The sequence below is a fragment of the Camelus dromedarius genome, chromosome 15, assembly GCF_036321535.1.
Source record: "Camelus dromedarius isolate mCamDro1 chromosome 15, mCamDro1.pat, whole genome shotgun sequence".
NCBI classification, from domain to species: Eukaryota; Metazoa; Chordata; class Mammalia; order Artiodactyla; family Camelidae; genus Camelus; species Camelus dromedarius.
Window position 1 is genome coordinate 17,722,582 of NC_087450.1, and position 12,884 is coordinate 17,735,465.

A 12,884-nucleotide genomic window follows, 5' to 3' on the forward strand; every position below is an offset into this window, starting at 1 on the left:
TAAGGGATCAAGTCTCCTTCCTAATCATTCAAACCACAGGAAAGAGAAGGCAAGTGAAATGCAGTCTCACTTTTGTATGTGCACTGTGCTAATAAAACTATATGAATGATTTATGAAGAACCCACTGCACACTTTCTAGGTGAATAAATAAACTGGGACATCTATACAATGGAATACTACTCAGCAATAAAAAAGAAAAAATGATACACACAATATGAGTCTCAAATGCATTATGCAAGAAGTCAACCTCAAAGGATTATATACTGCATGATTCTCTGTATATGACATTCAGGAAAAGGCAAAGCTATAGGGAGGGGGAATGGGTCAGTGGTTGCCTGATTAGGGTTAGGAGTGCAGGATAAGCTTAACTACAAAGGGGTAGCACAAGGGAATTCTTTGGGGTGATGGAAAGACTCTGTATCCTGATTGAGGTGATTGTTATGTGAATCTACGTATGTGTTAAAACTCATAAAACTGCACACCAAGAAAAATGTGAATTTACTGTTCACAAATTATATTTAAAAAAGAAGCCATTGCACTCACAACATGAACACATTAGGTCTCTGAGTGCCTTGACACATTTACCTTCCTTCGTCAGTTTATTAATGTGGGCAACACACAAACAAGTGGTCTTGGAGTGTGTGTGTAAGTGAGGGAGGACTGCCCTACCGTATGGTCCAACCTAAGTACATCACACCTGGTATCAAATTTAGCACCTTACAAACTGGAAACCATTTTGTAGAAAATTCCTTTATTTTAGTGCAAATAACTTTCAGCAGTGACATAATAACGTAAGAACACATTTAGCAACATTTTACACCACGCAGTAAGAAAGTGTTTCTTTGAAAATATGTCATCATAGGAACATTATTTCTACATTAATAATGTAGCTGGAAAATGCCAAGGCTGTTTCTTTCAAGGCAACAGGGCTCCTTCCCCCCTTTTTGGACATTTTCTTTTTTAATACAAATGAGGATTTGCCATTTTAACAAATCACTAACAATTCTAAGAGTGATCTCTTAGGAGGTTCTGAACTGAGGTTGGCAAGATTTTGAAATGGGGTTTCAAATTAAAAAAGAAATTAAGATAATTCTGGGCTATCCCAGAAAGTAGAAGTCACTTCTACTAGTTTTTAAGTAGTTATATACATTCACTCCAATTTTGATGCAGAAATGGACAGATTGTCTAAAGCCTATTATTTTTTTTAAGTAGTTATATACATTCACTCCAATCTGATGCAGAAATGGACAGATTGTCTAAAGCCTGTCTATTATTCCCCCAGAGCCTGATTGTTATTCATATTTCTTGGTTTTGGTCATATTGTTAAATTAGGGCTCTGGTCAGAAATAACACCTTACACACCCAAATGCTTTCCTGTGAAGCTTAAAATTGCACTTTCCATCCTGACTTCCCACGTTAGACCTCACATGCTAATGAGAGGATGTGAACATTGTTTCCAGTTTACAACTAATGATTAGTACAGCTGGATTAGCCCCCTGCTAATTTAACCATACCTGAATCAAACCATCACTTCATTTAGATTAGTTTCAACAGGCTTAACCAAGAGGTTCCCACTGACCTCGTAAAGAAACAAAGGGTTAACAGTGTATCCTTACACTAAGCTGCCTAAGGGCTTGGCTGCTAACCAGTTAGCTGATAGGTAGAATAGTGTCAATTTGAAGTTACACTCCCAACTTCTCTAGTTTCTGCTGAATTATGCAATGGGTAGGAATGGATGGCCACTCAAAGGAGAACTCCTATGGAGGTCTTCCACCATAAGGAGAATCAAAACCCCTATAAATATATTTCAGGGGGCCCTCTAAGTCTCTCTACAAACACTCCTCAAAATCTAGTGGCTCTACAAGTTAATCACAGGCTCAAAAATACCCGGAGCCACAGAACAGCCCTCCTGGCTGAATATGACTGGTTTAGTCAGCAGGTACATAAAGCTTTTCAATGCTCAGCCAGTCTTGTTGGATAAAGCATCTTCTTATATAACACAATGGAACTGTGCTAAACAGTTTCAAAGTTGAGAAGAATCCAAATATATCATCTATTAAAAAATGCACGATTTTAGTTTGCTTTTTCTTAGACTTTGGTACTGAAACACTGTCTACATTCTTGACACGTGAAAATGACATGGCCACTTCAGTGCCTCTGCATGTTGTGTAAAAAAACTCAAAAGCAAAGCAGGACAAGGACGTGTCATAACAAGATGCAGTATGCTGTACAAACAAAACCTAAATTATATATAAATACACCACTACCCCAGCACTCCCTCTTCCCCCCAAACTACCTGACCAAAGCAATGCCAAGGGTCCTTCTCTCCAGGGCCAATGCAGTATGTGAAACCCAGCACCCAGGACTCCAACCATCCCTTGCCTGTGGTGACGTTTAGAGTCCTGCAGGCTTCCCCGGAGACTCCCTGCTGTATGTCAGTTCTACAAGTACAGGGAAACTCCTACAGCTTAATTGGAAGCATTCAATTCAGTCTAGCTACTGGCTAGACTGCAATACCTGGAGTCCTGGGAGTTAACCTTTCAGATAAACTAACTGGATCATTTCCTAATTTGGATCCCATCTTATCCTAATATCTCAGCAGAGCCAACACAGTAGGAAGCACCCTCAATTCTGAAGCTCCAAAGGCATTGCTAAGGGATATTGGTGAGGGTCACATAATAAGTGATACAGTGAGCTAACAGCTTAAGTTGCTATAAATTATTTCCAAGTAAGTTATTTGGGGCCATTTGCTTCTGCTTTCCACTGCATTCCAGAATCATTTTCATATGAGACTTTTAAAAGTTTATGTAATAGTCATTTAAAAAATTGTCTATGCAATCACCTCTTACCTGTTTTCAATATGCTTAATAACAACTTAATGAGCTATTATGTAGATCTAGGGAAAAGTAGTTAATCAGTCTGAAGGAAGCCAATACTGTGCTAATTCACAGTAAGGAGAAAAAGCAATGTAAACAGAATTACATAATCATCAAAAACGTGAAAAGCAGTCTTATCGAAACATTGCAAAGTTTTCCCAAAAGCACTTACAGCAATTTGTATCAAGAGATCCTAAATTTAGGAGTATGAAGGAAGACTCAACTCTTTAAGGTAGAAATTCACTTTTTTCATGATTGTAATATGTAATTTCCCCCCTCACACCTAAGATAATTGTACATTCAAAAGTTTATAACTTGCTGTTCTTGAGACATTAATCATTCCCTAATACGTACATTGAGTATAAATAAATAACTATAAGAAAGCTTTAAAAATCTGAATTAACATTATGCTGTGCAAAAAAAAACAAAAAACAAACAAACAAAAAAACCCAAAACTGGAACAACCTACATTCTATGTTAAATACCCTGACTAAAATGTTGGTTGTGCTACACAATTCCACTTCAGTGCAGAAATGAGTTGATTTCGGTGTACCGTCTTTGTTGTTAAGTCTTTAGCACTTTTGTTCTAAGTATCACCTTGCTTTGAAAAGATGAACAACTTACTACCAAATCACAGATCACCACAAATCCATTTCAGTTTAGTCTGAATAAAATCCAGCATAAATGTATTACTTTGTTCCGGGAATAATGGCTTGGTGTCTTTGTTCCGACAGCTTCCTAAGGGCAAATCACCGTTGAAGTCATTTTGGGTTTGAACTGCACAGGAAGAAGAAACAGTGAAGCCAGCCTTTTCATTTTTGTTTTCCCTTTCAGTCTTCAGGTCTTGCTGGGACACTTCTTCCAGACCAAGGGTCAGATGGCTGTGGCCCCTGATGCTATCGGAAACAGATGTGGTTTAAACATCAGCCCAGCTTAGTGATCTGGAGGTCCCCGTTTATCTTTATGGTGTCGATTGCAGATAACGTTTGAATGCGGTGGTAAAAATCAAAAAGTTGGTGTCCATCCACAAACACTCTGAAACGTGGGTGCTCACAAAGAATTTCCACCTGGAAGAAACAGAATAACCATCTCAGTTCACAATTCCAATGAACCCTGCTGGAGAAAACGAACAAGCAACACTTCATTTAAGACAAAGGCAATTATCTTCAGTGGTTCTCAAATGTTGGAGTGCACTGGGATCGTACAGAAAGCTTGTGAGAACACAGATGGCTGGGCTCCACCCCTCAAATTTTCCATTTAGTACGTCTAGGGTAAGGTCAAAGAGTCTGCTTTTCCACCAAGTTCCAAGGTGATGCTGGTGTTGCTGGAATGAGGGACATACTTTGTGAACAACTGCTCTACACTATTTCATGTCCTTTAAAGATTTAAAGTTGCTTTAACATTTCTCCCTTCTTCTTGCATGCTAGAAGTGATGTAAAGATTTATTTATATGGCACTTAATGCCTCCACCCTCATCCCCTGAACAATTCTATTCTACTTTCAGAGAAGCCCCTCACAAGGCAGAACTGGTACCCACTAGTAATGTGTAATAATAGTTTAGACACTCTAGCATGGTAAACACTAAAGAAGAGAGAAGGTCACACAGTGATTACCCTTGGACCAAGGATGTGTAATTAACAAGGCTTTGTTAAGCCAAACAGAAATACTGATTCCATATGGTAAAAGCTTTTTCTTCCTCTTTTCTTTAAGTAATTCACCATAGAGTTTAATCACTGGTTCTGTGCTATGTATTTATTAAAAACATTTGTATTCATCATATAAGGAGAGACTCTGTATGTGATATTAGTCACATTTAATTCATATTATTACTAAAATTAATCACCAAGAAGGGTTGATTTTATTTGTTTTGTTGTTGGGGAGCATTGTTACTCTTGGCAGAAGCTCTGGTTACTCACACTCATGAGCTTTGCATTAAAATTCACAATTAAGAAACTGTCACAGTCCAGGGGAGGCTCAGGGACATTTCCATTCTAGAGAAGGAAGGGGAGGGGTGCCTCTCCCAGAGTATGATTAGAAGAGCAATTAGTCTCAATTACATCACTGATGTGAAAGTTGCAGATTCTTATTTTTCCCCCAGACTGTAAGATGGCAAGATAAATTATGACTTATTCATAAGGCCATAGTAAATTTCTAGATGAGGAACAACAGGTTAAGGGTAGTTTTGCTTTCTTAGGCATACATGCAACACAGAGCTTTTAACTGAATTGTCATTACCGTGATGTATGTTAACAAGGTGTAATGCGGACACTTCATCACCAGGTCTGACACGTCAACAAATCCTTTCCTAACACATTACTGACCTGCCTGTCTTACTTGGCATGCATTGTCCATCAAAGAGGAAGGTGCTGCTAATACTGCTTGGTTGGAATGAAAGTCTGAGCTGCGCTTCCTGCCTGCTAGATAGTGAGGAGCAAATCTATACTCATCCAGACCCAAGGGAAGGAATTTGTCAGCTACACGGCCTGTGACAATGAAATAGACCGAGGCTACTTAACCCAGAAAGGGAAACAAGGACAAGACCAGGCCTCAATAGCAAACGGAACAAGAGAAAATAAAATGATAATCACTATATTCTTAAAAAAGACATAACTTATATGGTTTGGTACTACTCAAAGGTTGAGGAGAAAATGAGGAAAATACTAGATACTTATTTATTAATCAAATAGATATTTGGGGACAGGTATCTATTATATGCCTAGTACTATGTTGAATACTACATAGAAATGTATTTACTCTTAACAATCTAGACATGTAAATGTGGGTTTATTTACATGTATTGGCTAAACAGAGCCAAGAGCTATTATTAATTATTAATTCATATTGGCAAATAGAGCTTTTTTGATTGTTTTTCTTCTTTTCACCATCAGGTGACAAATTTCCTGGACATGCAAAAATTTTGGCTGTTTAGAGTGTTCTTGGCACACCCTGGATGAGAACATCACCCTCCTGCCAGGGGTTGGAGCTGAAGCTCTCCAGGCACTCACCCTGAATGGCTGGTCTGGGATGAATGGAAAGTAAGGGATCGCTGACTGTTCTTCACCCCTTTCCCCAGATATGCAAGAATTTCTGAGTAGCTGCCGCTCTGTGAAGACAGCTTTGAGTTCAATTGCCACATCGGCGGGAGGATCTTCTGAGTCACCACAGGTCAAGCTGATGGCAAAGCTGAAAAGAAAATCATCTCATTTATTCATGGTTGGATATAACAACATTTAATGATGACCCAGGCTCCCATTCCCTTCTTCTTCTTCTCTGGATTTGTCAGCTTTTAATGGGCCACTATTCTTCACATGGGAGGTTAGACTATGGAGAAGTAGGATTACAATCAAACCATTTTATTTTGTTACCCAGAGGAGGCCCTGGTGAAAACTTCGGTGGAGTAGAAAATAACTGCAGACATTTCAGATACCCGAACTACCCACACATCTGTATCTTAATCTATTTAAGAAGTCTCAAAAATAGCCCCATAAATTGATCAGGGTAAATATTATCTTGTAAAGTTTGGTTCTTACTTATATTGATAGTTCTTACTTCAAGCACCTTAAAAACTGCAAAAACAAAAAACAAAAAAACAAACAAAACACCAACCAAATCCTTTGGCCTCTCTAAGGGTCAAAGAGAAAATGATGTGGGTCTATATTTATAATCTCTGATATAAATAGCTGTCTAGAGAAATGATGGCTGGGATTCATACACATTCTTTTCATGGGAACATAGCACTTTCTTGGCACTTCCAACTAGCAACACTGGCCACAAGGGAGGAGGAGCAGTATCACAGGAACAGGAGTGAGCAAGACCTTGTAACTGCTTGATGGGTCTAGGTGACAAGGACTCTGCCTTACCTCTCAGGGTTGAGGTCTACGATGCCCATCACTAACACCTTCTTGCCTGGTCTCATGCCACCTTTAATGTGCCCACAAAATGGCACGATCTGCAAAAGATGAGAGGAGAAACAAAAAGTTTACAGCCTGTTAGGAAGGAGCCAAATCTTCGGATCCTAAGGACCTGACCCACTAGAAAATGCAATTAGAAAGAAGAGGGTACAGGCAGACACAGAGCACAGGGAAAAAAAAAATCATTTACCAGTCGTGGGAAGTACACGTCGGCTTGAACTGGAGAGCCCAAGGAGTTGTTTAAATGCCCATCATCTAGTTTCTAAAAATAGAAGCACACAGATTGGCTTTCCAAAGGCTTTGGGGGGGCCGCTTGAGGGGAGCGGGAAAGAACCTACACAAATCTGGCGGAATCCAGCCGCCCTCCACAGAACACAGGCAGCGTCTGCAGATGCTGCCGCCTCACAGTGCACTGAATAACCGCATAAACCCCCGGAACAAAACCCGTCTTTCCATCAGGTAGCTAAGCCTCTGATGATCCCCAGACCCTTCAGATCTAGATCAAAATCAAGGTCGAGGCCCACTGGGGAGCCAGAGCCCCGCGCCAAAGGAGGGCAAGCCCCTCTCCAACCGTAAACGTGCCCGCAACCGCGGTCGCCCAGGCCTGTCCTCGCGGACGTGGCTGGAGTGCAGCGGCCGCGCGAACTTCTCTCCAGTGCCCCCTGCGCGGACCCATTTCCTGGGGGGAATTCCCGGGACGCCGGGGGCGGACGCGGGGCGCGCGCCTCCGGACACACACGCGCACACTCACACGTGCAACGTGTACACACCTGGCCGGCGGCAGCACGGCGCGGAGAGGGCTGTCGGTCACCCCCACCCCACCGGCCGCCCGAAAACAGCTCCCCTCAGCCAGCGGCCCTCCAGCGGGCGCTCCCCTCCGACCCCCCACGCCAGCCGCGCACAGCCGGCTCCGGCTACCAGGTACTGGGGCGCCTTTTCACGCGGCGGGGCGCGGGGCTGGGCCTCGGCCGGGCGGGAGCCGGCGGCGGGGCCGTGCCGGCCCCGGGAAAGGGGCGCCTCGCGTGTGCCCTCCGCACTCACCACCACGGCATCGCTGTCGGCCACCGACCCCGCCATCTTCTCGCGCAGCGCGGCGGGGTGCGCGGCTGGCGGCCCGGCGGCGGGGAACGCGGGACGCCGCGCGCGGGCGGGATCCTGGGGCGGTCCTGCGCCGGGCGGGGGCGCGGGTCCGAGGCCGGCTCGGGCGCGCACACACGAGCGGGCACGCGCTCGCGCTCGCCCGGGGGCCCGGCGCCGACCGGGCCGGCGGGGCCGGGGGGAGGGGGTGGCTGTGGAGGCGGCGCGGGCCCGGAGGTCGGAGGTGGCCGCTGCAGCCTGGGCCGCGCTGCCGAATCGAGGCTGCTTTCTCTCTCCGGGTGCTGTTGCCGCCGTCCGAGGAAAAAGGTGGCGAGGGCCGCGCCGCGCTGGCCCTGGGCCTCATTTAAAGGCCGCCGGGGCCCGGCTCGGGAACCGGGAACAGGGCGGGGACCCGGCTGGGCTGCCGCGGCTTGCTCAGCTTGCCCTGCCCCTCGGCCATTGGACAGTGGCAGGAGGCTGGGGCGGGAGGGACGGGCCTGCCGGGGTCGGGGCGTGCGGGGAGGCTGGCGCCGGGTTGGCCTTCTCCCGCGGCGGGGTGGGTGGGGCTGGGGGATGCGGAAGGGAGGGCCGGGGCCTGCCAGGTGACAGGTACTTGTGACATCTCCGCCCCTCCTCTCCGACCACCCCCTTCTTTCTCCGGCCGGGTCCTGGGGAAGGTGGGACAGTGGAGGCCGAGGTCAAGGGAAGAGTGGGGGTGGAGCTGGTATTCAAAGATTTCTTTCGGAGAATTCCAACAAAGTGCGCTGAAAGATTCATTGGGCTTTCTAGGGTAGAAATATAATGAAAGGTCTCTAGGCTTGCAGAAATGAATATCTGACCTAAAAGCAAGAGGCAAATAGGACTCACTGTAGGGACTTTTATATTTCAGGAGATTAATACAGAACAGACCTTCCTCCCCTGTGGAAGGATAGGCAAGTCTGGGGGTCCCTGGAGGCTCTCTCAGGCAGGGGTCTGGCAGAGTCTTAACAACTTGAACTGGGCACAATAACTGGCCCCAGAAAGCCCTCATTGGGCCATTTTAAACAAGTCACCTGCCCAGCCTAGGCTAGTGAATTTGTGACTGAAAATCTCTTGATATCCTTTGTGAAGTAATCCCCAGAGGGTACACGGTTCTTTATTCCAAGGCACAAATTCCTTTATGGCATTTCCACATTAGGATGATTATGTAACTTCACAGATAAAGCTGTATCGACATACCCTTTATTAAGTGACATCTTGGCTTAAACATTCCACTTGTGAATCACCAGGGTGTTTTACACTAATAAGCAGGGAGCATGCGTGACCTGCTGCAATCCCAGAGGGGCCCTCAGAGTCTCCCTCCCTGCTGCTGTTGATGGCTGTGTGGCCTGGAACATCACTGAGGCTTTTGTTTCTTAGCTTTCCCTTTATGGACCAGAGCTAATCATGGTAATCTCAGTCAAGTAGGGAGAATTACCTGCACACGCCTGTAAGCCACAGTCATATCCTTTGTGTGCTCTGAATTAGAGACTGGAGTGCAGCACTGTTGTGGCTCACTCTTTTGTTCTTGTTTACCAGTCTTAGCTCAGAATCACACCTTATTGATTATTTCAAAATGTTAGACAGTCAAAGGAAACTATTGACATTTTGAAAGCACGCTTTGGTGTAGCTCAACTTCTGAGAGTTTGGTATGGGGAAAACTCATTGAAGTAGTTTTTTTTGTCATTAGCTAAGCTAAGAGTGACACAATACATCATGGTGATTAAAGAGCCTGTGCCCTGGGTTCAAATCCTGGCTCTACAATTAGCTAGCTGGGTAATCTTGGATGACTTCTCTGTGCCTCAGTTTCTTCATCTATGAACCAGAGGTGGCAGCGATGCTGACAATAGCGCCCATCTCGGGTTACTGAGAAGATTAAGTAAGTTGGTTCCTGTACCTTCCTTAGAAAACTATCTGGCACGTAGGAGTCACTCACTCTATAAACATCCCGAGGACCTGCCATGGACCAGGCTCTGGGGAATCCATAGTGGACTTTTTTGTTGATCTTGCATTCTAGTAGGGAAAGGCAGTCAATGAACAAATAAATATATATAATATGTCAGATGTTGGAAGTGTTAGAAAAAATAGTAAAGCAAGTAAGACGAGAGAGAAAGGTAGATGGGGCAGTGCTATTTACAGAGTGTGATCAGGGAAGCCGCCTATGGTAGAATGAGTTTGAGGACCCCTGAAGGAAGGGAGGGTGGGGAGGCATTTGGAAGTGTGGGAGAAGAGTCTGCTGGCAGAGGGGACTGCAAGGGCAAAGTCCCCAGGGTGAAGTATGTGAAAGTGTTGGGTGCACCTGGGTTGCAGCGACCGAAGCGATAAGTAATTAGAAATGGAATAGGCCATGCAGACTGTGTGAAGATTGGCTTTTGCTCGAAAGAGGTGGGAAGACAATGGAGGTTTCTGAGCAACGGAGTGACATACTTTGCCTTCTGTACCCTCTGGCTGCTATGGGGAGTGGTCTCTGTGGGGAGGGCAGTGGGGAGGAGGGAGGGTAGAAGCAGGACTCAGGAGGCTGCAGCACCAACCCAGGCAAGAGAGAACGGTGGCTTAGACACGGGGAAGTGATGAAGCTGTGAGGATCCGTGGTCCTTGATAAGTCCTAGCTGTTGTCATTATGTAGCTCTGAGAGTTCAAATCGACTTCTAAGCCTCAGTTTCCTCAATGCAAGATTAAGGGATTGGGCTCTTTCATCATTCCTTTTTGGCTCTTAGAAAGTCCTTCTGGTTCCTCAAAAGCTGTATAAATACCATCTAAATTTGAAGGGGTTTGAGAATAAGTGCTGTTGAATGAAAATAATCTTGGGTTGAATCTTTCAGTAAGTGATTTTGTGGGGTGAAGAATAACCCTTTGATTGACTCTGTAAGTGAAGTTGAAGAATTTGGATTGCTTAAGATGAGTTCTTACGTTTCTTACATTTTAGGAATGTAAAGAACAGAAGGTTACTGAACCTGCCCAGAATATTTTAACATGGCTAATTGTCTTTTATTTCAAAAATGCTTGATTCCTTCTCATCCTATAAAATGGTTCCTTTTGAATATGGAGAGGAAGGAGAAAGCCTAAATGAATTTTTTTGTTATAATTAAAGCTGACCAGAGTCAAACGACCCCTTCCAAGGGAAAATTCATTAGCAAATTAATAAACTACAGAGCTTAAATTTTTAAAAAGTTGAACAGTGAAGGCTAGGCAAACTTTGCTCTGGGCTCTGATTACAGGCATTTGTGTCTAAAAAACATTAACCAAGATTGTGACCCTTTTATGAAATGCACCAATGAAATTTCAAGCTAATTTGCATTACTGCTGGAAACTACTAAAAAGGCTAAAGAAAAGGCAGGAGGCAGTCAGGCAGATGATTAGCACTGAAAAAGAAGTGTGCACGGGTCTTTGATGATAGACTTTGCTAAATGATCTTCCTAGATGAAAATAGTAGATCACTTCCTTCTTTCCTTCCCATTTAATATGTTTTATGCAAATGTGCATATGCATAGTTTCTAATATTGGGAAGAGAATACAGCATTGATGTAATTCAGCAACCATTTTATGAGCATTACTATGTGCTGTAATAGCGTGGACCAAGAAGAGATATATGAAAATGGAATCTTGTCTTGCAGGAGCTCACACTTTGGGGACCAGTGTAGAATGTAGTGGGTGAGAAAATAAGGCCTCAGACCTATAGCCTGAGCACTGAGGGGGAGTAGTTACTCCCATCTGGAGGATTAAGGCAGCTTTTCTCTAGGAGATGGCGTTATCTCTGACCACATGCTTAGCAGAACCTTCCACCAAAGCAAGTCTGCAAAGACTGCATGGCAGCTTTATTCATGGCCCGAATTCTAAACCCACTCCTCTGCTTGTTCTGGCCACCAGCTGAACCTCTGTTCCCAGGGGCAGGTTTTGTCTCCTGCCCTGGTCTAGGTAGATATATGCCTCCTTCCCTTACACTGTGACTGTGGGCCCTGATCCCCTAGGCCTGACTTTGACCTTCAGACCACTGTTTTCTGTGTATATATACACATTAGCAGGAACAGGGTTTCTCATCCTCAGCACTATTGACATTTTAGTTTGAGAAATTATTCGTTGAGGGGGGCTGTCCTATACATTAAAGGATGTTGAGTGCTAGATGCTAGCAGCAACCCCCAACAAGTGGTGACAACCAAAAATGTTCTCAGTTGCTGACGAATGTCAAATGTCCCCAGGTAGGGTGGGGCAGACTTGTCCCCGATTGAGAACCAGTTACCTAGAAGGTGCTTTAAGATCCTGTTACTCATATTGATACATGATATGAAATGTATCCAATCTAATCTAGAGTAGAAACGTGCACATCAGAAACACTTGCCTTTTTAGTTGGCAGGTCATTGCTTCCTGACAGCTATGGGGGCACTTCACACGTGGTTCCACAAAGAACCCCTCCAATGAAGAAGGACCTGGGAGGACCCCTGTGGATGTAGCTGCCAGCTCAAAATGTCTATAATATTGAGAAACTTGTGTGACTTTTGCATTCTGTTCCACAATATCGCCATGTTTATTTTTTTGTATATATGTATTTTTATTGGAGTATAGTCAGTTTACAATGTTGTGTTAATTTCTGACGTACAGCATGATGCTTCAGTCATACATGAACATACATATATTTGTTTTCATATTCTTTTTCACCGTAAGGTACTACAAGATATCTAATATAGTTCCCTGTGCTATATAGTATGAACTTGTTTATTATTATATGTATTAGTATCTGCAAATCTCAAACTCCCAATTTCTCCCTTTCCACCCCTTTCTCCCCCACTGCCAGCCCCTGTAACCGTCAGTTTGTTTTCTCTGTCTGTGAGCCTGTTTCTGTTTTGTAAATAAATTCCTTTGTCTTTTTTTTTTTTTTTTTTTTTTTTTTTTAGATTCCACATATAAGTGATATCATATGGTATTTTTCTTTCTCTTTCTGGCTTACTTCACTTAGAATGACCATCTCCAAGTCCATCCATCGCCATGTTTGTTTTTGATAGGAACA

General features: G+C 44.1%; 1 protein-coding gene and 1 long non-coding RNA gene across 2 annotated transcripts in view; one reads left to right on the top strand and one right to left on the bottom strand.

The window, feature by feature from the left end:
• Nucleotides 1-732: 732 nt before the first annotated feature.
• LGALSL (galectin like) lies at nt 733-7,966 on the bottom strand. The gene is made up of 5 exons (XM_031467135.2): nt 7,829-7,966; nt 6,978-7,049; nt 6,737-6,825; nt 5,882-6,059; nt 733-3,943 (listed from the first exon to the last, which is right to left on the bottom strand). The coding sequence occupies exons 1-5, from the start codon at nt 7,862-7,864 to the stop codon at nt 3,800-3,802; spliced, it is 519 nt and encodes a 172-aa protein (XP_031322995.1). The 5' UTR covers nt 7,865-7,966; the 3' UTR covers nt 733-3,799.
• Nucleotides 7,472-12,884, top strand: part of LOC135323058 (uncharacterized) — a 134,338-nt gene continuing 128,925 nt past the window's right edge. The window contains exon 1 of the long non-coding RNA XR_010384167.1: nt 7,472-7,708. This is a non-coding gene — a long non-coding RNA (uncharacterized LOC135323058). The remainder of the gene's footprint in view (nt 7,709-12,884) is intronic.

Excerpts from the sequence above, each read along its gene's own strand:
- LGALSL (XM_031467135.2), bottom strand. The coding sequence starts at position 7,864 with ATGGCGGGGTCGGTGGCCGACAGCGATGCCGTGGTG. Across the intron at positions 7,050-7,828 it reads CCGACAGCGATGCCGTGGTG|AAACTAGATGATGGGCATTT; the intron begins GTGAGTGCGGAG and ends TTCTATTTTTAG. Across the intron at positions 6,826-6,977 it reads ACGTGTACTTCCCACGACTG|ATCGTGCCATTTTGTGGGCA; the intron begins GTAAATGATTTT and ends CATCTTTTGCAG.